This window comes from Synchiropus splendidus, chromosome 1 (assembly GCF_027744825.2).
Source record: "Synchiropus splendidus isolate RoL2022-P1 chromosome 1, RoL_Sspl_1.0, whole genome shotgun sequence".
NCBI classification, from domain to species: Eukaryota; Metazoa; Chordata; class Actinopteri; order Syngnathiformes; family Callionymidae; genus Synchiropus; species Synchiropus splendidus.
In genome coordinates, this window is record NC_071334.1 from 14,803,835 (window position 1) to 14,830,385 (window position 26,551).

Below are 26,551 nucleotides of genomic sequence, written 5' to 3' on the forward strand. Positions count from 1 at the left end.
CTTACCCTGGTTTCTTTCCCTTGTGATTGTTCACAGAAAGTATGCGCCCTGCTGCACTGAGCATCTCACAACCTGCTGAACAGAAATTCCAACTGAGACTCAAACTAAGTATGTACGAGTATGATCGCTGTTTCAACACATCTCCTAGTGAATGTGGAGTGTGGAGTGTGAGTGATGACTGTGCCCTCACACTTGGGTTAGTTGCAGATGAGTGATTCTGACATCACAGGCAAGGGAGACGCCATTTTCACTGTTCAATGGTTGTGCAGCTCAGGAAGGCCGGTGCACCAAAAGTGAAGGGTCAGACAGTTCATTGTGGAAGAAATGAACTGTCTGACTTAAGTTTAAAAAAATACAGTTGGTAATTTTTTACAGAGAAAATGATGACCATATTGGCAAACAAGTCATGCAGCGCATGACAGCATTAGCGGAGCCTGACACTTGACCTTGCTGTCGTGCGAAGCAAATGACCACAGCACTGACACGCTGCATATGACGCTACATTGTCCTCAAACCATTATAACTGATTCGCTCAAGGTATTTTTAAAAAATGTTTTGTGCGATAAGCCTCATGTTATAGGTCAAATTAAAATAAAAAAATAAATAAAATAAAACATTCATTATATTATTGTGATGAAATAACTGGCACATGTCGGCAGAGAATGTAAAACGTGCAGATGGCAACCAGATACAAATCTTGAGGAATGATCTGGCTTTGTCATTCATTCTCCATGTAACATCAGGGCTACTATCTAAGTCTAGCAAGCCTGAGTTAGATAATTAACTTGCATGGGTGACTGCTCACAGACGCTTTTGGCAGGTTTATGTAACTTGTATTGTAACCACCTCCTCAGCCTTCTGGAGGGCTGCATTGTATCTTGCTTCATTGTATCTCCATTATTAAAAAATCCTCATCTCAGAGAGTAAAGATCCACTATTAGGAGGTCCATGCAACGGCACTGTACTGTTGGCCTCCTCTAGTGTACGGTTGAGCAGGTTATACCGTCAACACTGTCAAAAGAGGAGCGAGGAGGCAGCAAAGAGTTTGTCTGTTTGATTAGCTGGTGAGTGAGTTCAGGTAAAACACACCGTTGTTCGTAGATGAGGGTTTTCATAGACAAGCTGACTGTGACTAAATATGTTTGACATATATACACATAATATGCATCATAAATATTTATCAAAAGACATCCTTATTCTCTATGTAGTGTGTTGAGCACTTTTTAACTACCACCACACACTGTTTTTTCAGCGACATATCTTTTAATATATCTTTATATCTATCTATCTATCTATATATATATATATATATATATATATATATATATATATATATATATATATATATATATATATATATATATATATATATATATATATATATATATATATATATATATATATATATATATACACACACACACATATTTTTATTATTATTATTATTACCAAGAAATAAGATTACTATCTTTCATTAGAACCGGAAAATATCGGTGACAGTTAAAACGGACGTCGGTTTCTCATTCTGATTGGCCAATGACCTGATCTGGAGTCAGCAGAGCTGCAGTGACTCCACCTTTCAGCAGCTCCATCACTGGGCTGGGTTCAACATTTAAGCGGAAAGGAAGAGGAAGCGGTATCTGCTCTTCATTCACGCTTTCACCGGCCTGCCTTCAACCTTCTCTGCATGTTTCCCGTCACTCAAGTGAGTAACTTTTACTCGACTGCCTTCGAAACCTCGGAACTTTTATCCGGGTTCAGTGGTTTGTTTGACTGGTTGTTGACCTACAGGTGGTCAGTAGGTGCGGACATGTTGCTAAGTCACAGTCCATTCAAGCGCCTGTCACACTGCAGACAGCAGTGAAGTGCTTTTGACAATAAAAAGTAACGTTTCTGACGCTGAAGGCGCTTGATGTCATTGTTTAAAAGGTTCGCTTGATCGCCGAAACACTCGAGTTGCTAACTACTAGCGTGATTTATTGTGAAGTTTGATGTGCTAGCCGCTTTGACTGGATCTGACAGGTCACAAAGACACTTTTTGATTCGACTTTCTGCTGGTGTCTGCCTCTCATGTCAGGACTCTCCTCCACATAGTGAGTACAGTGCTGTTGTACACCTGACATGCTCCAGTGCTCCTGGGACTGGGGTCCAAAACCAAGCCCAGTGATGGGCTGTCAGTGATGTCAGGTCACAGGGTGCTACTGTGAGCCTTGACCTTACTGTGCAGATAGAATGAACATGAGGAGTTTATTGAACCTCATCTGCCTATTCTGCACATCATGTTCTATGATGGAATGTTTTCTTTTTTTTTCATTATATTCACATATTTGGAAACGCTGTACTACAGATTAGCTTTGTCTCGTGCCAGTCAGTCACTTTTGCTCTGTCTCTAAATGATGTCACATTCCGACTTCCACATCCAGCATGTCACATGACCGCCCATGCACACTAAGTCTGTCTGTGTCAACAGGGAGTTGGCTGTGTCGGCTGCTCCTGCTGACTTTACACCTCTGTCTCTGTGGTGCGTTCCCTGATACCATGTTTGTGAATAAACGTCGAACTGAATTCCAGTCAAGTCAAGGAAAAAGTGAACTATGATTCACCACAGATTAGTCATTCTGTTTAGAAAGTGTGGAAATATAGCACCGTTATTTCATAAATTCTCAACCGTCAATGTTGCTGTGAGCATGTCTGGATACGTGTGTTGTAATACAGCCTTCAACTAATGGGGAAATTAGATGTGTGACAAAATCAACATGGGATATTGGCTGAACCACTTCGAGCCACACCCTTTGACAAACAAAGTTCACTGCTAATGCCAGAAAATTGAGTTATGCACCTTTGTTTACTTTGCACTTCGTGTTTGAAATGTTCTTGAGTTTTAACATTCAGCGAGTACCAATGACATTTTTCTGTTACTTCCTTGGACGGTAAATATGATGCAGCCGCTGTTGTGAAATTTCAACTTGAACAGTATGAAAGTTGGCAGGATAAGTGGATACATATATGTATATGAAAGCCTCGCTGCCTCCTCATTGATGCTATGTTACAACAGAATTGCTGGATTGTATACAGTGCAAACAGCCATAACCAGTGAGCAAAGGAAACCCTGAGCTCCAAGGTCACACAGCCTCTATCGTCTAATGTCATTGTAAACACCGAAGCAGCATGGTGTGTTTAACTGTTTTAGCATGTCACTTCATCCCTCTCTTGTCAACACAATGTCATTTTAGAAAGTGCAGCCTGACTTGTCAATGATTCATGAAGGGATGTTATATTACACAATATGTTCATAGCTTTTAATCGCTTTATGTTCCTTTGCACTTTCGTCCCAACCTGTGTGCACAAAAATGGATTATAGCGGCTTACAGATCTGGTCTTAACCGTAGACTGAATGATTTTGTTGCTCTGACAAAACATACTCGATCATGAGCGCCGTGTGGGAAGTGAAGCTACAGAAGCAATAGCTTGTAGTCACAGTCTGTTACAATACATCAATTTTATTTAGCGCTTTTCTCAGGTACTCAAAGACCCTGTACAGTGATTCTGAAAAGGTGGGCTTTGAGTTGACTTTTTAAAGATGTGACTATGTTAGTGGGCTGGATATGAAGGGGCAAAGACTTTTCAGAGAGTGGATGGCGAATGGCAAATGACTTGTCGCCCAGGGTGTGGTATTTTGACTTGGTGATAAGGTGAAAGGTGGGCGTCAGCAGAGCGGAGGCAATGAGTTGGAGAAATGATCCCTAAATGAATCATCTTTGCAACAGTCTGGTCTCTAACACAACCATTGTATTGTTGGACCACTTATCTGTTTTGAGACTGAAACAGAAATGAACATGGTGTGGCCAGTGGGAATGTTGGTCACAGCTGTCCCTTCAGAGGAGTCCAGTGTGCAGTCCTGGGTGTGTGTTTGCTCAAGCGCCACTGACCGGCCTCCTCCTGCTGCTCACACGTAACTGCTGTTGGAAAGTGCCATGAGTTTGAGGAAAACATTCGTCATTCACTCTCACATAGAACATACTCAGTACCCTCGCTGCCCTGTCGTACTGTTAATGTGTTCTTGGTGAATTGTGGCCTCACAATTGTTTACTGTTGTTTTGGCTCCTCACATGAGTAGAATGATAATCGCCAAGTGATAATTTCATATTTCAGACCGATGGCTGATTCTTCTGGTCTCTAAATGAGACATTGCAGTCAATAGAATGTGTGGAATGGCTATGCACTCGTATTTGAGTGACATCTAATGGTTTGAACCAGCAAAAGCAAGTCTGCTCAGCATCGGTGGATATGGACAGTTGGCGGATCTCAAATATCTGGATTAAATCTGGTGAGCAAATTGAATCAAATACCCCAAATGTGCTTCTTAAAAGACTGCTGGAGTGTGAACTCACTTTCTACTGAGACTAGGTCGATCTACATTATGAGAAGATCCAACACGGAACTGAGAGCCAAATGGCTTTCCATGTAATTAGATGTAAAAGCCTGTGGTTATTTATATGTGCAATATTTGTTCTCTTCAGTCAGGAGCTCATAAGCTGTAGTTTCTCTGGCAGATGTACAATAGTACAGCTCAGGTCACGACTCCAAATATTAACCGATTATCTTTGTTGTTTGATCTAATATGTGAAGTGTTTTTTTTTTTTAATTGCTGTTTTTATTGGGCAAAACAAGTTGCCTGCAGTCTTGTATTGTGCACACTCAGCCTTTGGCTATTAAGATGAGGATTGCCACTGTCCTGGGTTCCACCTGCATAAGCCTTGCGACTCATCGCTGGCATTGTCATACTGACTATGTCATACTTTCTATGTTCATTTAACTAAAAGCAGTGCTGTGTCCAGCCCACATGCCCTCTCATCTGTCATCTGTAACTATGTCTGTGTATCCAAGCAGGGGTCGAAATATTTTTCACAAAATCCTAGGTTTATTGCTCATCTTGTGCACTTGATCCAGATAGTTTCTGATCTCTGTTTGGCCTTGATAATTATAAAGCTAGAAATAAAATAGTCATACACTTAAGGCTATTTCACACACAATAATTATGATTTTCAATGAGGAGATGACCTTTACCTTAGTTGAAGGAACTATTTGGGCTCAATGACATAATATGGTGAGTATTGACTGACTGAGAATGAATATTATAATAGTATAATAACACTGGACTCCAAAGACAAGTTTGTTTTCCTACTGTGCTGTATAAAAGACCACTATATTCAGCAGCAGTATTATTGTTGTCTCTTATTGGTCTTTCTTCTTCAACAGTTCTTCAAAATTGCTTCAAATTAAAAATTAGAAGTAAATCTTCTTTATTCTAAAAACAGGAAGCAGCTTTTTTCACTCAGTGTTTTTTTGAGGCCAGCGTTTCCCTCGTTCCGTGGTTGGTTACCTCTGGGTGTTGGTTAAACCTTGTGGCTTGTGGTTTATTTTGCCCAGCAGTCTTGGTTCATTCGAGTTAACTGCAAAGCTCAGCTTCATCAGTTTTTCCATCCAATTGAAATACAGTATAGTACATTGCATGGTCACATGGAGTTGGACGTTATTTTAAAGCGCGTGACTCACTTGGGCAACCATGTCTTGAGGAAGTAGATATGAACCATCCGGCTTTGGAAATGAACTTACTGGCCAATTGAGAAATGGTGACTGTTGGTCAACTTCCTTTTTTTGTCACTTGTATTCACTCTTCTGATCAGGTCAACAGCATCAGTTCTTCATAAAGGAACACTTATTCAAATTATTCTTATTATTTTCAGGCATGTCACTTGTATTTTTAAGTCAGCGCAGGGTTGAGTTGATTGTCATTGTTGCCTTTGACCCAGTAGAATGCATCATGTCACTTTCCACTTGATGGATTGCTGTCACCTGAACATCCTTTTTTTCATACCACGAGACAGATTTCTGGCAAAGAGTAGGAAACGTGAACTATGTCCTCAAGTCATAAGCTGAATGGTTGTCTCTGTGTGCTTTAAAACTTTCTGCGTCCACATTTTGTAACAGTACCAAAACATACCACAATTGCTACATGGAATGAACAAGAAAATAAATGGTGTCTGTGATGTTGCAAGTGGATTTAAACTTTTATTACTTCCTGATCTGCTGTTTAATTAATGGCTCTGTTGCCAGCGTTTGGAAAATTAGTCCAAAGGTCATCGGCATCTATGAAAAGGTCCACTGGTAATCTTTTGTTCGCCTAAGGAGTTTTACTCGGCATTTTTGGAGGGGAGCGCGATGATTTTTTTTTTTTAATTGAGCATCTGAATTGTGAACAGTGATTTGTTTATGTCAACATTTATGTCTATGACTCTTCTCAGGTATTTGTAGTAGTTGAACGACCTTCATTCCAGTCGTGGTTAAATGTTTTATAACGCTAACCTGTCTGTCTGGTCGCTTTTACACTTGTTCCATTCGTCAGCGATGAAACTGTTGTGTTTTCTGCGTCTGGTTGGGCTTTTCTCTTTTGACCTTTTAAGGGTCACGCATGAAACAGGTCATATGAAACTGGGTTAGGGTTGACTGTATAGAGATGGTGCTCGTGCTGCTTCCGGTCTTACAGCTTTAACAGACAGAAGTGTGAATGTTTCCTTCAGTCTCCTTTAATACGTTGTAATTAGACTCTGCATTTCATAACATAACTTTATTATACATTGTATTTAATGTTTGAAAACAAATAATTTTGTCTGGTTTTGGTCCGTAGCATACAGAACAGGATTATTCTTTTGATCACATCTGTCTTTCATATTTGAACTATTTTATTAAGTGGCTGTCAATAGCATATGTGCCGTAAAGAAAGATGTCCTTGCTTGTCATGGAAGAGCAAGTTATCCTCTCAGTATCCTGACTGTCACTTACTTTAATGTATTCATTCATTTAAATTTGCTCACGGAATAACTGGCATCACTGATGCGTTTTTCTCCATCCATATCTCAAGTGTGGAGTCACTTTATGACGGGCTAATATCAAAGTTCTAGTGAAAAGAATGATAAAGCATCTACTAATTCGTTTTCCCAGCTTTAATGAGATTGAAGTGCACATTTAATCTCAATTGATTGATCAGCCTGTGTGTTTACTTCTCGAGTCACTTGTCACAAAGTTCCAGAAATCTGACTCACTGGTTCCGGTATGAGTGTGTGTGTGTGCGGGGGAGGGACACAGTAATGAGAACGAGAGTAGAGCTGAATAGTCGTCCTTGTCTCCACGAGGTATGGGTGATACCACCACCACCACCACTACTCGCACATTCGCACAATCATCTAAGCACAATGAGAGGAAGCTGGTGTAAACATGTCAGTCTCCTGGCAAGTTCAGCCACATTCCATTTTTTGAGCGGTGGGGGGCAAACTACAACTCTCTTATGTGCTAGTATTGATTTTTCAGAAAATATTGATTCTAGAGGAAACAGGAATTAGCATGTTTTGAAATAACAAAACACTTGGTTTGTAAAGACCTGTGTGTCGTATGCTCTTACTAACTAAGAACGTAATGAATGAATATAGTCTTCTGGAGGGTTAGGTTGTCCTTGCTTTGTTCAATCTCACTTTATTTCATAATATATATGAATATACTACCCCCACCCCACCTCTTGTTATGTGATGAATATATTACGTACGTAGTTAACTGTCAGTTTCTATTTGCCAAAGCAAGTAATGACCAGCATCATGAATTTTTCTGAATTTATATCAAAGCTACTTCATATTGTTTGGAATGAAGAGACCATATTTGAAAGATTCCATCCACTGATTCTCAGAGCCAACACCAGAGCATGTTTTTTTTTCATGTATTTTTCTTTACTCGACAGTTAATAATTACCTACAAGTTTGACCATATACAGCTGAAAGACCACAAGGCAAAAGTGTCTTAAGTGAAGTCCCTGGGTTTTGTGAGTTTCCATTAACATTTATCCTCTCCCATCAAAATGTCCATGGCCAAGATGTCCATCAAAACTGACAACCGAACGGCAACAGTTCGGTCCCCAAACTAACAACATGTTCTGAGCAGTAGTAATATTGCATAGATTAGACTGAACAGCCGTTGCATCACTCACTCAACCCGCCTTGAAATACTGGTGTAAGGTACCAGTAAAATGCCTCCCAAGTCCATCTGCCTTAATGCACCAGGAAAGTTTGTCGCGCACACAGTAGATGCAATGTATTATCTATCACAGGTGTCATGCTGCTGTTAGTTTTCTGTGTTCCATGAACAGATTGGCGACTCAAAATGTTAAGGTATGTAGATGGTGTAACTGGCGTCCCCCAGGTGCTGTTGTAAAACCTTAAATAACATTCTCTTTGGTATTCGACTGTGAGTGTGCAAGCATCAGCCGGTCGTGTTGGTTAAATGAGTTACGCAATCCAGAAAGTTTTTTTTTTTTTCCAAAGAATGTTTTGAATGAGAGTTGTGACTAAAGTGGCATTGTGTTTAATTCCTCCTGCTCTTGCTGAGAGAGAGGGAGAGTTGTGTCTGGGTAGTATTGTAATGATATTTGTGGGGCAGTTCATGATTTTTGTCTTCTGTCTGAGTTGGTTTGCATTGACCTTTTTTTTTTCGTGTTGGCAGGTGTATTAAAATATATATATGTAGGTCGAGGAAGCGCTGAGCCAAAACTCTCTTTCTGTTGTTATGAGATGCTAGTTTTTGGGCCGACAATGTCCATGGCTACATCATATCTCAAGTACAGCAACAGATATTGATTTCATTGGAAATATTGTTTTCATCTCCTTTTTATTTGAATGAGTTGGAAACAACCACTGATAGCATTGCGGAAACATAAAATATTGCGTATAAGTCCAAAAAATACAGACAGGAAATAAAAAATACAAAATAGACCGACAACCAAAAATATTTGTGAAATATGTCTAGCTGAATGAGATTATATCCTGTAGCCTGGGTTTCTTTTTCATGGATAAGTTTGGCATTTGAAAGAGGATAAGAACGGGCGCGATGTTTGCAGTTTTGCCAAACAAACGTCTCTTTTCAGACCAGGGTAATGAAGAAGGTGTGAGCTAAACTCACACTCCTGTTCTGCACACCTCTAGCGTTTCTGTCCTTTGTTGTGAGTTAGCAATGGCAGATTTGATTACTATCTCTTTTGTCAGATGAACCTTATAAATGTTTTGTTACGCTTTTGTAAACTTCCACCATTTACATGTGTGCAGCCTCAGTCCTGTGGAGTTGCTGGTTCTGCCAGAAGGAAGAGGTGTTGCTCCCACTTTGCTAGATGACAGTCATTTTTGAAATGTTGCTGTCAACGACGTTCGCTCGGAACGATGATCTATTTTGTTGTCAGGTGTGTTTTGGTATTCAGAGGAGGGCCTGAAATGTGCTCAGGTTTTACCCCCCGCCCCCGTCAAGGGCTCGCGAAACCAGTCAAACCAGCCTTGGCGGTCTCAGTGCACAGTGCTGCACTGAGATCACTTTCATGATCACTGGCAACTTCTTTATCATTATGACTGCTGTGTCTGTCTCTTTCTGTTTGGTTCTCTTATGAAATGTTGAATTAGGGTATTTGGGCAGCTTCCTATTTCACAATAGACTTGGTATATGTTGTGTTTTAGTTAAAAAAAAAATCCCCTAACTGAGAGCAAATTGTTTCCGATTGCCATTCGTGATAACTTGAGGTAGTCATTTGCTCTTATCTGTCTTCTTTGCTTCCTCCTTGAACCAGTTGGGTGGGACAGTGATGTGAGTGAGACCTCAGTTGACAACAATGTCAGAAAGTAACGCATGAAAATATGAAATATTATTTCTTCCGCACATGTGTGAGTTGGGGCCTCAATGACCTTGGTTTGGATTTTCATAAAGATTCATGGATTTGGTTACATTGTCGAAAGACCCACGCACAACAATCGGGAGAATAGAAACTCACAAGGATTTATTCAGCATTTCTTTCATCTGTGTCAAAGAAATGGGTTGTTTTTGTGGGTGTTGGAGGAGAAACAATGCTCCCCTTCATGACAACAGTGATGCCACTGATGTGCCGCCCTGAGCTTGCGAATAATATCATCTACCCACCCATGAGAGCCTTGGGTGCAAGTGTTCCATGCTGCGGTGTTTCACTGAGGGTGTGGCCAGGACCTATTGGGTGGCGGTTGCAAACGAATCGCATGCATTTTAAAGCGGTGTGACTTTAAAAAGGGGCCTGAGAGTTACAGTCTCAGTTGTTGCTGTTCTGCGTTTGCATGCACACAGAGCTTCTCTCTCTCTCACCCTAGGACAACCTCTGTCCCTCCCTCTTCTCTGAGCGCCTTATTCATCCAGGCAGGGAGGGTGGGGATTTAGACTCCGGTACCAGTCACGCCGTGGGTTTACTTCCCCTAGCTCCCCGTGGCTTCTTTTCCTCGCATTGCTGTTTTTTTTGTTTTTTGTTTTTAATTTATTTATTTTGCTCCCTGTCTGTCAAGTTTTACAAACTTGGACGAAGATTCCACTTAACGCTGTTTAGATCTCTCCTGGGATACAAGGTAAGTTTGTGTAGACGGTGAACTAACCTGTGTGTGTGTGTTTGGGCTGCCCTCTTGTTGAGCAGCACTTTTTTCTTTCATGGAAAAGTTTCTACTATTCGGTGTTCAGGTCAAATAGGCTTTTAAAGTGTCACACTGACATGGGATTCCTCTCTTTCTATCCTCCATATTGTTCTTTAACTCCTGCCTCATGAGTGAGGTCCTTTTTCCACTCCTATGATTCATTAACATAACAGAAACGTTGCCTTGTCTCACCACTGCAATATTTCTCCATTTAGCAAAAACAGCAGATTTGTTGTTTCGGTTTCTCCCCCCCACCAAAGAATGAATGAACAGAGGGAGACATTTCCTTGTGGGACTGTTGACGTTATTGTAGCTACAGTGCTGGAGATATGTAGACATCTGCTGAGTGAGCACGAAGGGAGATGGTGCGAGGCACTGCTAAATTGCTCATGTAAAGCACAGGGTGATTGAAAACAGAGGACACACTCTCGTGAGGAAGTTGTTGTCCTCATGTGAAATTGCATGTTGCATTTGTAATGTGGCTGAGCAAGACCTGTCATTGACAGATCACACCTCAGAGCAGGTGCTGGGCATATTGCAAGGATTCATGCTTGACATAAACCAGTATAATTTGATGCATCTTTCAAATGGATGGTCTGTCGCAGTGGCGCAAAATTTCCCTTGTCTTCATGTGGGTGTCCAGACAGGTGTTTTCCTTTCTTCTTAGGTTCTCTGGGGAGTGATGCAAAACTCAGTAAGGCACCCTTATTTCATTTGGTCAGAAGGCCTGTCAACACATTTGACAAGAGCCCATGCAGCTGATTAAAAAAAACAAAAAACAATTTGGTGATGCACATTCTGCATCACAGTCACTGTAAAGCCAGGTTTTCCCTGACAGATCATTACTACGTATTTTTATTATCTAACTGCAATTTTTCCTCAGAACAAGACAGCAGACTCTGCCCATTGATGTTTGCTCTCACCACAGACATGATGGTGCTGTTGTTGAACTGTGAGCCTCGGCACCAAATGCCCCACCATCGGTTCAAAAACCACAGCTTTTTGTGTAAGAGTTTTCTGCAAAAAATGTCATGTGTATGAACTTTCACAACACCCAACATTCGCACTCTCGGCTCATAAAGAAGTTGGACGTGAGTCTGGGTAGTCATCCACTGGCGGGCGTCTTGGAAGGCCAGCAAAACCTTATAGATCCAAATGTCATTCACAAACTGTATGAAATTTATTCTGAGGAACCATTTTTTTATTAAGTAACAGAGTTTTTAAAAACATTCTTTTTATATGGTGCTTTTTAAATGAGAGAAAATGTATTATTTTTTGTTGTACAGAAATTGAAAGTACCACTAAAGAACCAAGCCCAATAGTCTTGAATATATGACTTTATTTTCTTTCACTGTTGATGGCAGGCGATGGCATCATCCGTAAATAACCTGTTATGTTCTTTTTTTTTTTTTTTTCTTGCAGATTATTTTTAGTGAAGGTTGTTAGCAGTCCCTCTCCGCACCGCCTTCGTGTGTTTCCTTCCTAACTTTACATTCCAGGCTCTGAAATGATTAGCTTTTTAATGATGTTGGTCTAGGGATGGCTTGTGCACAGACAACTTTGTAGATGAATGTTTCACGTCCACTGTGGTGAGAAGGAACCACTCCCCGTGTGTGACTTTACTCCTGATATGGGCCAACCTTTCGTCAATACCAGAATGCTAGGTAGCCATGTTTTTGGGGGGTAAAGGGGGGGGTGTATGACTCATGCTGATCCAACAGCATTTGGACTCTTCGAAACATGTTTAGAAACTGTAGATGACTCACAGGAGAAGCGCCTGACTGTGGGAAGAGGGATGCCGTCTATTGACCCCTCCTTCTGACATCACACCATATCGGATGAGCGGAGCAAGGGATCCTGGGATTGTGCTGAGATGGTTTTGCTTCTTTGTAATTGCATTTACGTCCAGCTGACTCGGGCAGAATGTTCTTTATTGCAGTCACTCACTAGCCACACTGATTTATATGTCATCTGCAAAGGGTCAAAGGTTACCCTTCACTAGCTGTCTCCATTATACTGTCTAGAAATGATTACCGTTGACCAGCGCACACTTCGGCCCAGGGCTGAGACGGGACAGAAGGTCACCGACACATTGATCATTTTTAAGCAAATGAGATCCATGTTTTGTTTACATTCACTGATGTTTTCATATTCAAATATGGAATTGCCTGTTTGGTGGAAGGATTTCATCTGGTTTTCAAGTCTGGGGAAGGCAAGTCACGAAGGATGCTTTTTTTTCCTGCAGATCACAGTGTGACGATACAAGAGTGCAAACATGCTGCGGGAGATTAAGGAGATTGGCGCACATGCCATGGATATCTACGACTACCTCGTGGCCGGAGTCGGTACGTTATGCAACCTAGCTACGACTCCTTTCAAGTCAGGATTTTAATTGTTTTTCTTTTGCTAGATCCACGACTGAACGATTATCCACTCATGCAGAGTCCCGTGCCGATGACCATCATCCTGCTCTGCTACCTTTTCTTCGTTCTGTATCTGGGGCCGCGCATCATGGCCGACCGCAAGCCTTTCCAGCTGAAAGAAGCCATGATAGTGTACAACTTTGCTCTCGTGGCTCTGTCTATATACATTGTTTATGAAGTACGAACCAATCGTCAAATATTGCGACATTTTCCTCACCTTCTTCCTCACTTTGTAAGCATCAAAATCTTTGCTTTTTTTTAAGTTTATGATGTCTGGATGGGCAACAACGTATACATGGAGATGTGATGCAATCGATACGTCAAACAGTCCTCAAGCACTCAGGGTAGGTCACATGGTTTACATTGCTAAGTTAAGCGTCATCAAACTGATCTCACACATTTACCGTCACCACAGATGGTCCAGGTGGCTTGGCTCTTCTGGTTCTCCAAGATTATTGAGCTCATGGACACGGTAAGTTGATTCTTGTTGCTACTTTTTCAGTGGCTACGCAAAGATCCTGAATTGTTGTTCGCTTAGATTTAAAATAAGGATTAGATTAATCTAAAAAAACACCAATTCGTGGTGTCTTGTCTGAGATACTGTGGCGACTCTAGTTTAGTCCACTCTTTTAGCCCCGCCTAAACCGGGTGGTTATTTTTGGCTTCTTATTAATTTCAAGATCAAGGTTAATTCTGTACGTTCAGGCTAATGCTTTCAGAATTCGAAGCTGGTAACGCGCCTTACTTCCCTGTCAGTAGCAGTTGGAAATATTGAGTGCCATTAATGAAAACCCACAAAGTGCACTTTGAAACAAAGAACCTGTGGAAAAGAGAGAATGGTCTGCAATATTTTTATGAAGTTATTTTCCACGCCATTTATGTCATCGCCCCCTCCGTCTGCGCCGAGTGTACATCTCTTTAGCTCGTCCTCCGAGAGGCCTTTCACACCAGCACACAGGTGAACCAGGCTGGCATGTTTTGGAGGGGAAAAAAATGGCTTGGTATCTGAAAGGTTGGTTCTGGTCAGGAACCTCCCAGTTTTGTTGCAGTTTCCGAGTTGCCCACTGAGTCGTATTCAACAGTCACGTCCCGTCTGCGAAATGACGTTGGCCAATACACACACACTAGTTATATACTAGATGTCTTTGATGTAGATGTCCTCTACTGTATGTCTCATTGTGAAAAGCCATTGTGTTTGATTGTTGGATGAGAGAGTTTCAAAATATGGATTTATAGCGAGCGCCCTCCCACTTTAGTTTGCTTCAAATTGTTTTAACCAGGGCTGGTATGAAAGAAAGCACCGATGTCTGAGAATCCAGAACGACACTGCTTCTCGAACCAGGACCATGTAAAAAGGCCCCTGAGTGCACATTATCCACTTCATCCTCTCACGCGCTGTCTTTGGACCCATGTGTGGGAAATCCTGTTCTGCAAAATACTAACACGAATGCACACACAGTGTGACATGCAGCGTTATCCGTGTCAGAACAGCTGCTGTAATTGCCCTCTCAAACTTAAAAAACCATGAAAGATTATGGCTGTAGAGGCAAACTCATGACCTGCTTGTAACATACCACATTGGATGGGAACATTTCTCATTTCCTAGTCTGATAATACACTGCAACAGCTACAGTTTGGCTGAAAATATAGAATATAGTTTCTCACGTCAGCCGTGTTTTTCTGTACAATATCCTTCTGTGGTATAATCGATAGGATGAGCTAACCTGTGTTTCTCTGTCGTTGTACAGATCTTTTTTGTTTTGAGGAAAAAACGCGGCCAGATCACCTTCCTCCACATCTTCCACCACTCATTCATGCCGTGGACCTGGTGGTGGGGAGTCGGCTACGCTCCTGGTGAGTAAACATTAACCAAGGTGCTGTTGAATCATTAATGAATGGTGAAGTTGGTTTAGCCATTGTTCTCCAATGTCAATCAATAAAAAAAAGGAGCGTTCCGAGAAAGCCTTTCAGAAATGTTTGCTCAGTTTTTCCTGCTCAGATCCGTCCAGTACCTGCTCTTAGCCTCACTTTTTGGGATCAAATCTTCAAGGTTTGGGAATGATTGATGTTTGTGTGTTGCCTTCAGGGGGAATGGGATCTTTCCACGCAATGGTGAATTCAAGTGTCCACATCATCATGTACTTCTACTATGGACTGTCAGCTGCTGGACCTCGCTTCCAGAAGTTCCTGTGGTGGAAGAAGTACATGACTGCCATCCAGCTGGTGAGCAAACACACAAAGAATGATTCATTTAAAGCGTCCGAATTTGTGAATTGTAGTAAGCTGGGGTGGTGTTTCTCCACAGACTCAGTTCGTCCTGGTTTCCCTTCATGCGACACAGTATTACTTCATGGACCGCTGTGACTACCAGTTCCCCATCATCATCCACCTGGTCTGGATGTATGGTACCTTCTTCTTTGTGCTCTTCTCAAACTTCTGGGTGCAGGCGTATGTGAAGGGCAAGCGACTGCCCAAGCAGGACATCAAGCAGTCCAAGAACGGCACAACGGCGTACACGAACGGCAAACACCACGAAAACGGAAACAGCATCAGCTACAGGAGCAGCAACGGCACCAGCAACGGCTCGGCTCACCATGAGAACGGCAGCACTCACAATGGCAAGATGAAGAAGGCATAGAGCGCCTCCAGAGATGCCACTTCCACGAATAACCTCAACTACCACCAATTCCACAGAAAATTCTGGCAGTTTTGTTTTTCAGTTTTTTTAGTAAAAACGTGGGGAAATGATGTGATCAGTGATCTCCAAAGGTGCGGTCTCACATTTGTTTGTTTACCTGTGTTTTTTTTTCGGAGTTGGGTGTCTACCTATACAACAAGATGAATGAAGAGAAGATTTCTTTTCTCCCAAATCTTCTCTGATGTTGCAGCAGCTCTCCACTTACTGTCACTCGAGAGCCTCACAAGTTTGGCACAGGACTTCCCGTCACCATGTAGTCCTGTGGACACATGACTGTAGTTTCCATTAAACTGGAACACACTTTTGTAAATAGTTTTACAACACACCAAAATAACTAATTGTATTGGTACACTTTCAAACTTTCTAAGTAGTTCCATTGTGTATTTAAGAATAAAATGAAAATTAAATCTTTTTAAATTATGATTTTTTTTTTTTGTCAGTGTTGTGTTTCTACCCGTTTCTTTAATGGATGAGGGAAGTTGGGTGTGCTGCAGTGCTGAAACATGAATGGAAAGTATTTGCAAACCTCCTGATGGGACAATCCCAAGTATGTGGACTGAGAGTGGGAGCTAAACAAAAGGCTGATTCTGCTTCGTCTCAAACATCTCCCTCTCTCAGTTATAAATTATTGTGTATGCATGGTGTCAGGAATTAAACCTGGGCTGGAGGGAGTGAACTTCTCCACTGAGGGGGACAAACGTAAACTCGACATCATTTTCATCATTTTAGTCAGCGCTGGTCCATGTCAAAATAAGCCTTTCTCTTCACTCAGATAAGATCAGATGGTTACTGGGAAATTAAAGTGCCACAGAGCTCATTTCAACAATACAAATAGGACAAAAGATTAGGTTAATAAAAAGAAAAGGTCACAGCATGATCATCGTGGCTCTACCATTATCTTGTGCAGTTAGAATTTTATCACGCTTGAAAACCTTGACAGTGAGTTAGAAAGGAAGACAGGTGTTGCTCATTTCTTATATGTGCAGTTTGGAATATGTTGGTATGACTCGCCTCTAAACGTAGCAGAGGAACTTTTTAATCCAAGAGTGAGAAAAAAAAGTGCCTTGTATTGATGAATTAAAACGATTTACATGGCGATCCTGCTGAGATTCCTCATCAGAACTGCCTTCAGACTCATCAAGTCTTTGCTCAGCATGATCTTATCTGAGTCAGTTTCTCTTCTTAAAGCTCCATAACACAATGATACAATGTGTTATCATGTGACGACTGATTTACAGCAATGTCGATCATGTTCACCGTGACCAGAGTAATTCTTGTACATATCTAATAGATATGTAGATCCATAAATAATGCCCTGTTCGGTTAGTGAGCTACTGGTCATAATCTTTTAGACATGTTGGCAGTGTTTCAAAGGATTTCCATGAGCGAGCAGCAACTTGGTCATTCTTGCGCTTTTATTTTGATCAAACTACATGAAATAGATCCCGTATTAAAACATCAGTCAGAGTGCAATCGGTTTCCTACTACGCATCTACGACATTCGCTTCTTCATTCTCCATTTCTGAGTTCTTTGGGGAATCCCCTGTTAAAAGCAATGACATGTTAGTCTTCTAATCCTTACGTTCATGCTGACACTGACAGTAACAGGTATCACTAAGGGTTCTGTCTACTGGAGAGGGGGTGAGCCGGGAGGTCCAGTCATGCTGCAGCGCGACTGGCTTTAGCTGATATTCTCCAGGATGTAAAAGATCAGCTCCATTACGATAGGCTCGCTGTCTCTCTTGCGCCCCCTGCTGTGGATAACTGGGATCATAACACTGTCCAGGGCGTTCAGATATTGAGCTGGGAGAGGTTGACCGTTGCTGCCCGCCACGAATCCAACCTGGAACACCAGACGTGTTGGTTGAGGCATGTATTACAATACATGTACATACACTACTACAGTAAAAATGCATACTATGATTGAATATATATATATATATATATATATATATATATATATATATATATATATATATATATATATATATATATATATATATATATATATATATATATATATATATATATATTCACGGAAAGGCTATATATATATATATATATATATATATATATATATATATATATATACATATATACATATGAAACAAAATAACAAAAAATGATAGACATGTATTAAAATACATGTACATACAGTACTACAGTAAAATACATACTACGATTCAAGACTTAGTTGAATATACAGTGGTACCTCGGTTTTCAAATGTCCCAGAATTTGAACAAATCGGAGTTCAAACAAAAATTTCGAGATTTATTTGCTTCCGGTTTCGAACGAAAATCCAGAACGCCCAAGAAAAAAAGCCGGAAAAAACATAACGTGCGTGGACCGATCAGCTGACCCACAACACGCTTTGTTATTGTGTATAACGCAGCCTCTGTATGCAGACGTGTCCCGTTAGCTCCATTTACTGACTGTTTTTTCTTCATATTGAGGTGTAAAACCTTGCCTGTCTCTGCACTGGACCGTGGTAGAGTGTCACAGGGGAGGTGCTCGCTCTCCACACCTCTGAGGCTGGAGCACGCACTCCAGAGTCTCCGGGTCTCGGACAGACACACTACATTCACTCCTACAAAAGCCTATTTTAAGGCTTGGAACCTTCCATTAACTGTCATGGGAAAAATCGATTCATATTTCGAACACGGATTGCGGTCAAGAACCGAGGTACCTCGGTATATATATATACACACAAATACATAAGTAACAAAAAATGTAAGCAATGTATTAAAATACACACAGGTAAAAGAAAACATGAATGTACCTCTTGGGGGTCAAAGGTCACACGCAGCCCCAATTTAGCCATCCCATCCTCTTTCAGCAGCTTGAGGTGAGGACATAGAGCCAGACAGAAGGCTCGGGCGATCCGCTCCGTCAGCCGGTCGTGCTCCGCAGAGTCTGCCACCGTTGCCTTAGGCGTGTTCCCTCGCTGCAGGAAGAACACCTGAGACAGGAAATGACAGCAAAATGAGGAGAGGACTGAGAGGTTACAAGTTAAGAGTAGGTTTTAAAATATTCTCATCGTAGATACCTCTGTCCAGCGGATGATCTTCCCGTTTTCTTTGTATTCTGATTTCTGGAACATCTTTTTACTGTTGATGGACTCCATGGATTTCCCATCAATGGGACTCACCACCCTGAAAAAAACTCAGAATGTAAGTGACTCCAAAACAGTTGCATTGTCTTAGGTGCTGTGAAAAGTCTGTCAAAATCAAGTGAGACTCCAGTTTGACCGTCTGACTCCCTCACCCTTTATTCACGGTGCACTTCTCCTCCACCCACTGCACAGTAACAATCTCCTGGTTCTCTGATTGGTCTATCCGGCCACAGGTGACTGTGTAGTCTTTCATCTCCCGCAGTGAGCGCCGGAGTTCGGCCATGGTTTCCACGGTGATCTGCACCATCAACCCGTCTGTGGCAGGGGACAACAGTACAGGAGAAACACACACAGACACTGACCCACATGCAGCAACGTGATCTGACAAACTGTTAGACGCACACAAACAAACATCGACACATTCTGAATGACTGGCCGTGCGGCAGGAGAAGAAGTGAGGCTTGTTCTACCTTCTACGATGCTGGACCGAGCCAGGTATCCTGCGGACGCTTTCAGAGCGCTGCTGAATATGAAGAAACACGACCCGGTCACTGAAATATCAGAACAAAAGTGATCTGGCGTCATCCACCCATTGTGCGACATGAACATCTGTGGGCCTTCAGTCACGTCAAGAACCGTGATTGAAGGACCTCAACACCCTGCACCAGCAGGCTTCATTTGAGTGTATCTCCTTCTAGAGACAAACAATTTCACATGTAAATGAATGTAAAAAGCAGAAATCTTGGCAAGATTTTCACAGATTTATATTTGTTATTTTTGAGACACTACACTTTAATGTTACGTCGCATTGTTTCATCTCTGTAAGTGTTAAATCTAAATCTAAATCTCAATTTTAAGGATTTAGACGCTGCTTTCGTCCAAGTGGAGAGCTAGACGCCCCCTTCTGCTCTGACCGCCCATCAGGCTTGCAACTGAAAGTCCGTGATTTTGAAATGGCTACCCAGCAGCAACTGGAAATCGCTATTGTGGCAGGTGCGCGAGCTGCTTACCTCTGATGCCGACTATGGAGGAATGAAGCCAGCACCTTGTAGTGCAGCTCGCAGCCTGAGCCGAGGAGCGTCTAAATCTCCACTTTGAGGAAAGGAGCGTCTAAATCCTTAAAACTAAGATTTAGATTTAATATTGAGATTTAATATTTTGATTTCATGTTTAGATTTAGATTTAAGATTTAGATTTAATATTTAGATTTAGATTCAGATTTAACACTTGCAGAGATGAAACAATGGGATGTAACATTAAAGTGTCGTGTCTCAAATGTAATTTATTTTATTTTAATAAAATAAATTAATTACATTAAATTAAATTAAATTAAATGTATGTGTATTTTATTTTATTTTATTGACAGCGCTTTGTTCCAAAGCACTTTTCCAGTTGGTGGGATCCCCACTGACCATGGCAATAAATTTCTGATTCTGATTCTGATAACAAATATTAGCTATATCTGTGAAAATATTGCCAAAGATTTCTGCTAAATCAGGAAAAAAACGGGTGTCTTAATTTTTCCATTCGGCGCCCCATAGTGTCCCTCCCTCCCGCGCTAGACCTTTCCGTGGCTGATTGTGGATGCTGATGGCCTGGGTCTGGTACTGGCTGTCGTCCTTCTGCACGCAGATGAGGTGTGAGTCTGCCGTCTCGTTGAAGCACGCAGCGATAGCCAGAACATGCTCGTTGGACTTATTCAAAGCTTTCATCATCTGAAAATGGACGATCCTTGTGTCAAACAAAAGTACTGGCTCTCGTCCAAACACACAGCTACCTCGTTGTAGCCAGTGGTCGGTATCTTGATGCAGGTCCTCTGAGCCTCCAGATCTACAGTGAGGCCCGGCACCGTTGGTAAACTGTACCGGTAATTCCTAAAATCCTGAACAACATAAATGTAGTCAAAGATAGCTGTTGCACGTGACGCTGACAACATCAAACTCACCACTAACAGTCTCATGATAGTGTGACCGACCTCCCCAAACAGAGGCTTCCTGAACCTCACGCTGTACAGAGGACAGGGGTAAACTGGGAAAAGAAAATACGTCATACTTGCTGCAGTGGAGTGAAGCTGTTTTGGTGCCACTTACATCTGTACTCGGCTCCCAGCCGCAGCATGAGGCGGAGGGGGAAGGCTTTGGCCCAGGTCAGCTCTGCCCGGTGGACCAGCAGCCCAAAGAGGTAGGGTTGGTTTGGCAGAGGTAGACCTTGGAGGGACTGCAGAGTGGAGCGCACGTACAAGAAGCCAGCGTGCTCATCGCTGCCCAGGAAACTGCTGCCCACCAGGGCGAGGGACAGGTGTTTGATGACCTTGCCTTCAGACAGAGAGCGAAAGTTCCTGCACTGATCATGTCACGAGATGTTCTTCAGTTGGACTTAGAGGTGAACTCCATTCCTGGGTTTGTATTAGCGTAAGGAAAGGAGGATGGTTTCTTGACATTGCACTACTGAAAGTGAAAAAGTCGTATTTACTTGAATGACCTTACATTACATAAAGCTGCTGGAGGTTTCTTGATGGTGTCGCCAGGAAAATATTGGGCAAAAAGCACAGCAAACACAAATGTGCTCGTAAAGTGATGGTGCTTTGCAGCATATAAAGAAGTTCTCTATGTTCCATGTACATCTTATTTATCCTGACACATTTGCCTGCAGTTTAGTGAAGCTGTAAATGCCCTAATCCCAACATTCAACCACTGTTCTTGGGGGAAATGATCTCTCACCAGCCAGCATGTCTCTGTACAGCTGAATAAAGTGTTGGAAGATGTCTTTGGGGAAGCTTTTCTCCTCCGGCAGGCACTGCAGTAGCACCACCACCTCCACCTGTCCCACGGCGTGCATCCCCTTGGTTGTCACGCACCAGCACCTCCTGTTCACATCTGGCAGAAAATAAACAACCTCAACGCTGCAAATAGATGAGGATTTGAAGCGATGACAGTGCATCATGTAAAGGCTTAAAAGGCTTTGTGTCTTGTTTGTCATAGCAATAAAACCGATAGGTATGTCATTATGCAGCACGCACAGGGACGTACAATTAACCAGCTTGACCATGGCCAGGAGGTTGGCATTCAGAACAAACACCAGAGGTTTGGGTCGGCCACTCTCCAACTCCTGGATTAGCAGCGTCTCCGAGGGCTGCTCCTCCACAGTGTAGTCTGGGGAATGAGAGAGTGAACCGTTACATCATCACGCAGCTCAAAAACCAGGCCACACGCCTTTGCCCAAGATTATCCGAGACATCACTGTGAGACTATGAAACCCACTGTTTCAAGAGGTGCATTATGGGACTTGTAGTGTTTTTGAAGGTGGGTCATTTAGACCAGTGGTCATCAAACCCTGGGCCGGGGACCGATACCGGTCCGTGGATCAATTGGTACCGGGCCGCACAAGAAATAATTCATTATTTCTGTTTTGTGTATGATCTGAGTCTGGAGGAGCTTTTATTTTGGAAATCATTTTATTTTGAAAAATGACCAGCTTCTCTTGGTTAAGCCTCGGTCACTTGAGAGCCAAATTTTGACCCACGTGCTCACAGAATGAGTAGTAAACATTTTTTAGCGAAGGGGAAAAGGTTCAGTGAAGAGATGGAAGAGCTTCCTTGAAGAAGGCAGTTTTTAACAAAGAATACCAGGAGGCGTACTTGAAATATGGATTTATCGCAGCCGTCTACCATCACTCCCGGACGGGACAGTTTCGTTGCAGTGAAACAAGCTCAGGGTCCCATTGATTTAACAATATGGTGAGTTCAAATTTTCAAGGCATTACCATAGCGACCTGAGTCAGAGAGCGTTAGGGCACTGGTCGAGCTTGTGAGTCTTAGCAGACACACAAACATACAGAGGCCTTATATGACGGGTCAAAGTCGCAACTTCATACCCCGCGGGCCACTTTCCCATTGTCAAGTGTTGACCGGTCCGCAGTGATAAAAAGGTTGATTTAGAGTATATAGATACAATACAGTGGGCCACCATTAAAGCAGATGTTTCTAACCTCCTTTGACCCCCGTAGAGGTGAGGATTGGCGGCAGACCATCGAGGGGGATCAGGCTGGAAGAGCTGCCCACAACTGCTGTGGTTCCCCAGCTGTAAGGGCAACGTGCCACCTGGAGAGAATAGGTTGGATTAATGCTATACATTTATATATTGAAGAATTTCACGGTCAAATTCCTGATGATCCTACAGTGGTGGCCATCCTGTGTGACCTTGCTGCCCTGTGGATCAGTGGTGATCCTCCCGAGCCCCTGACTGGTCTCCCTGATGCCGGTGTCATCAGAGGTGAGAATGCTGGTTCCCTGGTTGGGGTGGTGGGAGCAGACTCGGACTGCTGCTGATGGGTCAGGATGTCATCAGCGAACCAGACCCTCCTCCTTCCTCTGGGGGGCGTCCCTGCGCAGAGCGCTCATTGCTCAGCCATGACTTTACAAACCCACAAACTGTTGACTAACATCTAAGTAGAATGTTGTGTTTCTCACTTTTAATGAGGGTTGAATGACAGGAAACACACACTCGCCCTTCCTTGCCATCCAGATGTGTAAGTCTGAACTTCAGGCTGGAGCAAAGTGCACAAAAAACCTGACGATACACACATGCACATGCACACACGCACCATCACAAAAGAGCACAATTGGCACAGCTACTAACTCTGGACAGAATTGCTTCATATTGCATGTGAACTGTGGAGGTTTCGCTCACCTTCCCGCAGGCTCGGCAGTGATGTCTTCTCTTGGTGAATGTAAACTTGACCCCGCACTTCATGCAGACCAGGGCCTGGTTGTCAGGAACCCAGACCGGAGCTACATCTCCAAGGGCAGTGGCGTCATCTTTTGACAGGATGCCAGCACCAGTTTCCTTGCACTCATTGTCAGGGTCCTCGTGGAGCGCTTCGGCCGCCCCCTCCTTTCGGCTGCTGATCTCTTCAAGTGAAGGATCTACCGTCACCCCTGGGCTGCAGGGCTGCTCCAGATTACTCTCCTCCACCTCCTTCTCCTCAATCACAGAGTCCTCCTTGGATGACTGGTTCGGAAGCTTTCCATCCTCTTCAAGTGGCCACGCAGCTTCAGCAGGGCTGAGTACCAAAGGGCTGGAGGTCTCTTTGAAGCACCCGTCTCCCCACGTGGAGATAGCCATCACGGTGCAGCTTCCTTCCTCCAGCTGGGAGGCTGAGGCGGTTTTGGGCAGCTGCTCTGCTGTGGTGGAGGCATCTGAGGACATCTTTGACAGAAACTCTGCTCCGATCTGTCGCGTGCCCAGCTCTGACTTTGGTACCTCGCCATCTTTTAACACCAGAAGATACGGTCGGTTCAGCCAGTGATGCTTGGTGTCTCGAAGAGATGGATTGTCTCCTTCATCTGTTCAAGGGGAGCATGATGAGATCAAGCGAACACCAGTGAAAGATTCAAGGTCTCCAACCGTCACTCTGCAAACACGCTCACTGTTACGCAGTCTCCTGACTGATGGCTCATTATTGGCACGGCAGTGTCCACAGAAGGCTAAGTGGCCATTTACGTGCGAGTGTTCATGCCTATCACCCGCCCTTTTACACCCAGCTGCTTTCAATCACGACAAAAGGTTTAATTCCGTCCTTGAGGGGTACGAGCTGATATGGCAGCGCCCCCTTAATGAGGTCCGGTGTGCAGCAAGAATCTATGGAGAATCAATGCACCCAGTGGAAACGCTTGATCATTCCTCTGTGCTGCTGCTCCTCGGGAGACGCTCAATACCGACATCTGCACAGCACTTTACAGCAAAGTTTCATTGTGTGCTGTGTTTACACCAGATGTGCGACTGATAGTGACTGAAGTAAGATGCAAAGAAGAAAGAGTGAAATATGGCAGCTCAACTGCTCCGCTGGTTGACTGATTGTTTGAAGTTGTCACCAGCTTCCACTTCTGGTCCGAGGCCAAGAAAATGCAGCAGTGGGTTGAATGAGAGTGAAATAGAACACATTTCTTAGGGATAGGCCTCATAGATATTGTGGGGGAAAATGTATATAGGAGTTTTAGGGCTCTTGGCAGCAGCTCTGTTCTGTGTCCCTTCCTGGGGTGTGGATAAATGGAGGCCCAGTCTGAGAGACTCTACCAGTGCTCCTTTTAAATGAGGCGTCTCGCCTACTGACTGCTACTGTATATGAGCTGATGATACGTTTACTCAGAAGAGAAAGCTATTTTTGTTCATAAGTGCAAAGGACTTGCTATATTGGGGTCTTGAACTCACCTCATGATTCACATGAAAAAGGTTTGCGACTAACTCACTCATCTGGACTGTTGTGTCTCTAATGAAAGGTAGATTTCCGCTCCTATTCATGAACAATGGGCCAGACTGGCTCCCGTGGTTGTTAAGAAAGTTTCTTCCAGAAGTCACTTTCACAGTCTTGTGCCAGTTCTTGTTATCTCCAGGGCCGCAGTCACCTAACAAACTGGAATGGCTCACAAAAAGTGTACATGAATTGCCCTTGCTCCGCGTCCAGAACATTTAATTCTTGCTGCAATCTGATCTGGAAATCGCCCCAGTTTGGCATCCGTTATCAGAAGTTTGAGGCGGAAATGACTTCTGATAGTAACCTCATGTGATCGTGTATGTGTGACTCATAAAGGGGTGAAGTGGGATGAGGCAAACACACCAGCATCTGGACCTGCATCAGGGAGCAGCTCATAGCACAGGGGCTCAGTCCTGCCAAGTGCATATGTTCTCAGTGTGGTGCTCATGTCTAACGCTCCTGGGGGAGTTTCTGTCTGGGTGGAGGGAAGTTTTTGAACATCATGATTCCGATAAGCAGAAGACAATGGGTAGATCAAAATGGAGTCTGGCATTTCTTTGTGGGGAGAATTCCGCTTCCATGCCACTTCAAGTAGACCATGAGACACATACAGGCCCAGACTGACCTCGCCACTATAACTGGAGAATGACAGTTGAATCTCAAGTGGCTGACGAACAGCCAGTGAACAAGCATCTCTCTCAACCCTGCAATGGAAAGAAGCAGCGGCTTTGGCACACGGCAACAGTGGCAGTGTTTCCGTGGGGGTGCACACATGATCCACCCAAACTGAGGAGTGAATGACTCACCAAGTATTTCACTAGAGCAAACAATTGTTACGTAACGCCATCACTCCTTAGACGGAATCCGACGCGGTGCTCGGAGCTGGGAATGTTGACAACAGACTGTGTGACGCGTGCCGATGTTGCACCGCTGAAGCGCTCGACAGCCCTTGTCCGGTGACGCAGTAAAACACGTGCGATTGTTTGATCCCGGTGGACTCCGGGTCGCCAATGCGACACTCGGTCCGCATCCCGTTAGGCTAAGCCCAAGGTTCCGCTGACTGGTACCCGACTCGGGCTTGCACCGAGTCTGTGCTCAGGTGACGATGCGGACTGTGCTGGCAGTCAAAATCGCTGCATCAGCGCTTTTCCGACACAAACGCGCAACATCACCGGACAGACGCCACGCCAGCCCGCAGGGTGGATCCTCCCTCATGGGAGCGCCTACCTTCAGTTATGGCTCCCAGCAGGCTCTCATTGTCGTCCTCCCGTCCAGTGAAGAACTTGAGCATCTTCTCCTCTTACATGAGTGTGTGTGCGTGTGTGTGTGCGCGCGCGGAGAAGGACCAGGCAGCGGCAGCTCTTAAGGAGAAGGATGGGGGTGATTTGCCTCTCTACCCCCCTCAGTGAGATCTCCCCTCCTCCCTTGTGTTTCTCTGCAGCTCTTTGAAGAAAACTCAAGAGGTATGCAGAATTGTCCCTGCACAGTCAGCCAGCTGGACGGACGACAGACTTGTGCTGTCAGATCACAGATTTGTGATTCACCCTGAAC

At 43.5% G+C, this 26,551-nt stretch overlaps 2 protein-coding genes across 7 annotated transcripts; one reads left to right on the top strand and one right to left on the bottom strand.

Moving 5' to 3' along the window:
- Positions 1 to 1,572: 1,572 nt before the first annotated feature.
- Positions 1,573 to 16,024, top strand: elovl1b (ELOVL fatty acid elongase 1b). Of its 5 annotated transcripts, none has more exons than XM_053881378.1 (9): positions 1,590 to 1,705; positions 11,398 to 11,520; positions 12,760 to 12,859; positions 12,925 to 13,115; positions 13,201 to 13,281; positions 13,353 to 13,409; positions 14,686 to 14,791; positions 15,024 to 15,160; positions 15,243 to 16,024. In XM_053881378.1, the coding sequence occupies exons 3-9, from the start codon at positions 12,790 to 12,792 to the stop codon at positions 15,573 to 15,575; spliced, it is 975 nt and encodes a 324-aa protein (XP_053737353.1). In that variant the 5' UTR covers positions 1,590 to 1,705; positions 11,398 to 11,520; positions 12,760 to 12,789; the 3' UTR covers positions 15,576 to 16,024. The 5 variants fall into 5 exon arrangements, with proteins under 5 accessions (XP_053737359.1, XP_053737353.1, XP_053737345.1 ...); XM_053881370.1 differs by lacking the exon at positions 1,590 to 1,705 and adding an exon at positions 1,763 to 10,451; XM_053881391.1 differs by lacking the exon at positions 1,590 to 1,705 and adding an exon at positions 1,763 to 10,451 and having other exon boundaries at positions 11,443 to 11,520.
- A 795-nt stretch (positions 16,025 to 16,819) lies between these two features.
- On the bottom strand, positions 16,820 to 26,448 carry zfyve9b (zinc finger, FYVE domain containing 9b). Of its 2 annotated transcripts, XM_053877717.1 has the most exons (16): positions 26,228 to 26,444; positions 23,437 to 24,092; positions 23,217 to 23,316; positions 22,925 to 23,130; positions 22,736 to 22,847; positions 21,778 to 21,900; positions 21,469 to 21,624; positions 20,839 to 21,063; positions 20,694 to 20,776; positions 20,526 to 20,630; positions 20,313 to 20,463; positions 19,219 to 19,299; positions 18,901 to 19,063; positions 18,683 to 18,788; positions 18,416 to 18,595; positions 16,820 to 17,478 (listed from the first exon to the last, which is right to left on the bottom strand). In XM_053877717.1, the coding sequence occupies exons 1-16, from the start codon at positions 26,289 to 26,291 to the stop codon at positions 17,317 to 17,319; spliced, it is 2,673 nt and encodes an 890-aa protein (XP_053733692.1). In that variant the 5' UTR covers positions 26,292 to 26,444; the 3' UTR covers positions 16,820 to 17,316. The 2 variants fall into 2 exon arrangements, with proteins under 2 accessions (XP_053733692.1, XP_053733700.1); XM_053877725.1 differs by lacking the exons at positions 16,820 to 17,478; positions 18,416 to 18,595; positions 18,683 to 18,788 and having other exon boundaries at positions 18,912 to 19,137; positions 26,228 to 26,448.
- Positions 26,449 to 26,551: the final 103 nt, after the last annotated feature.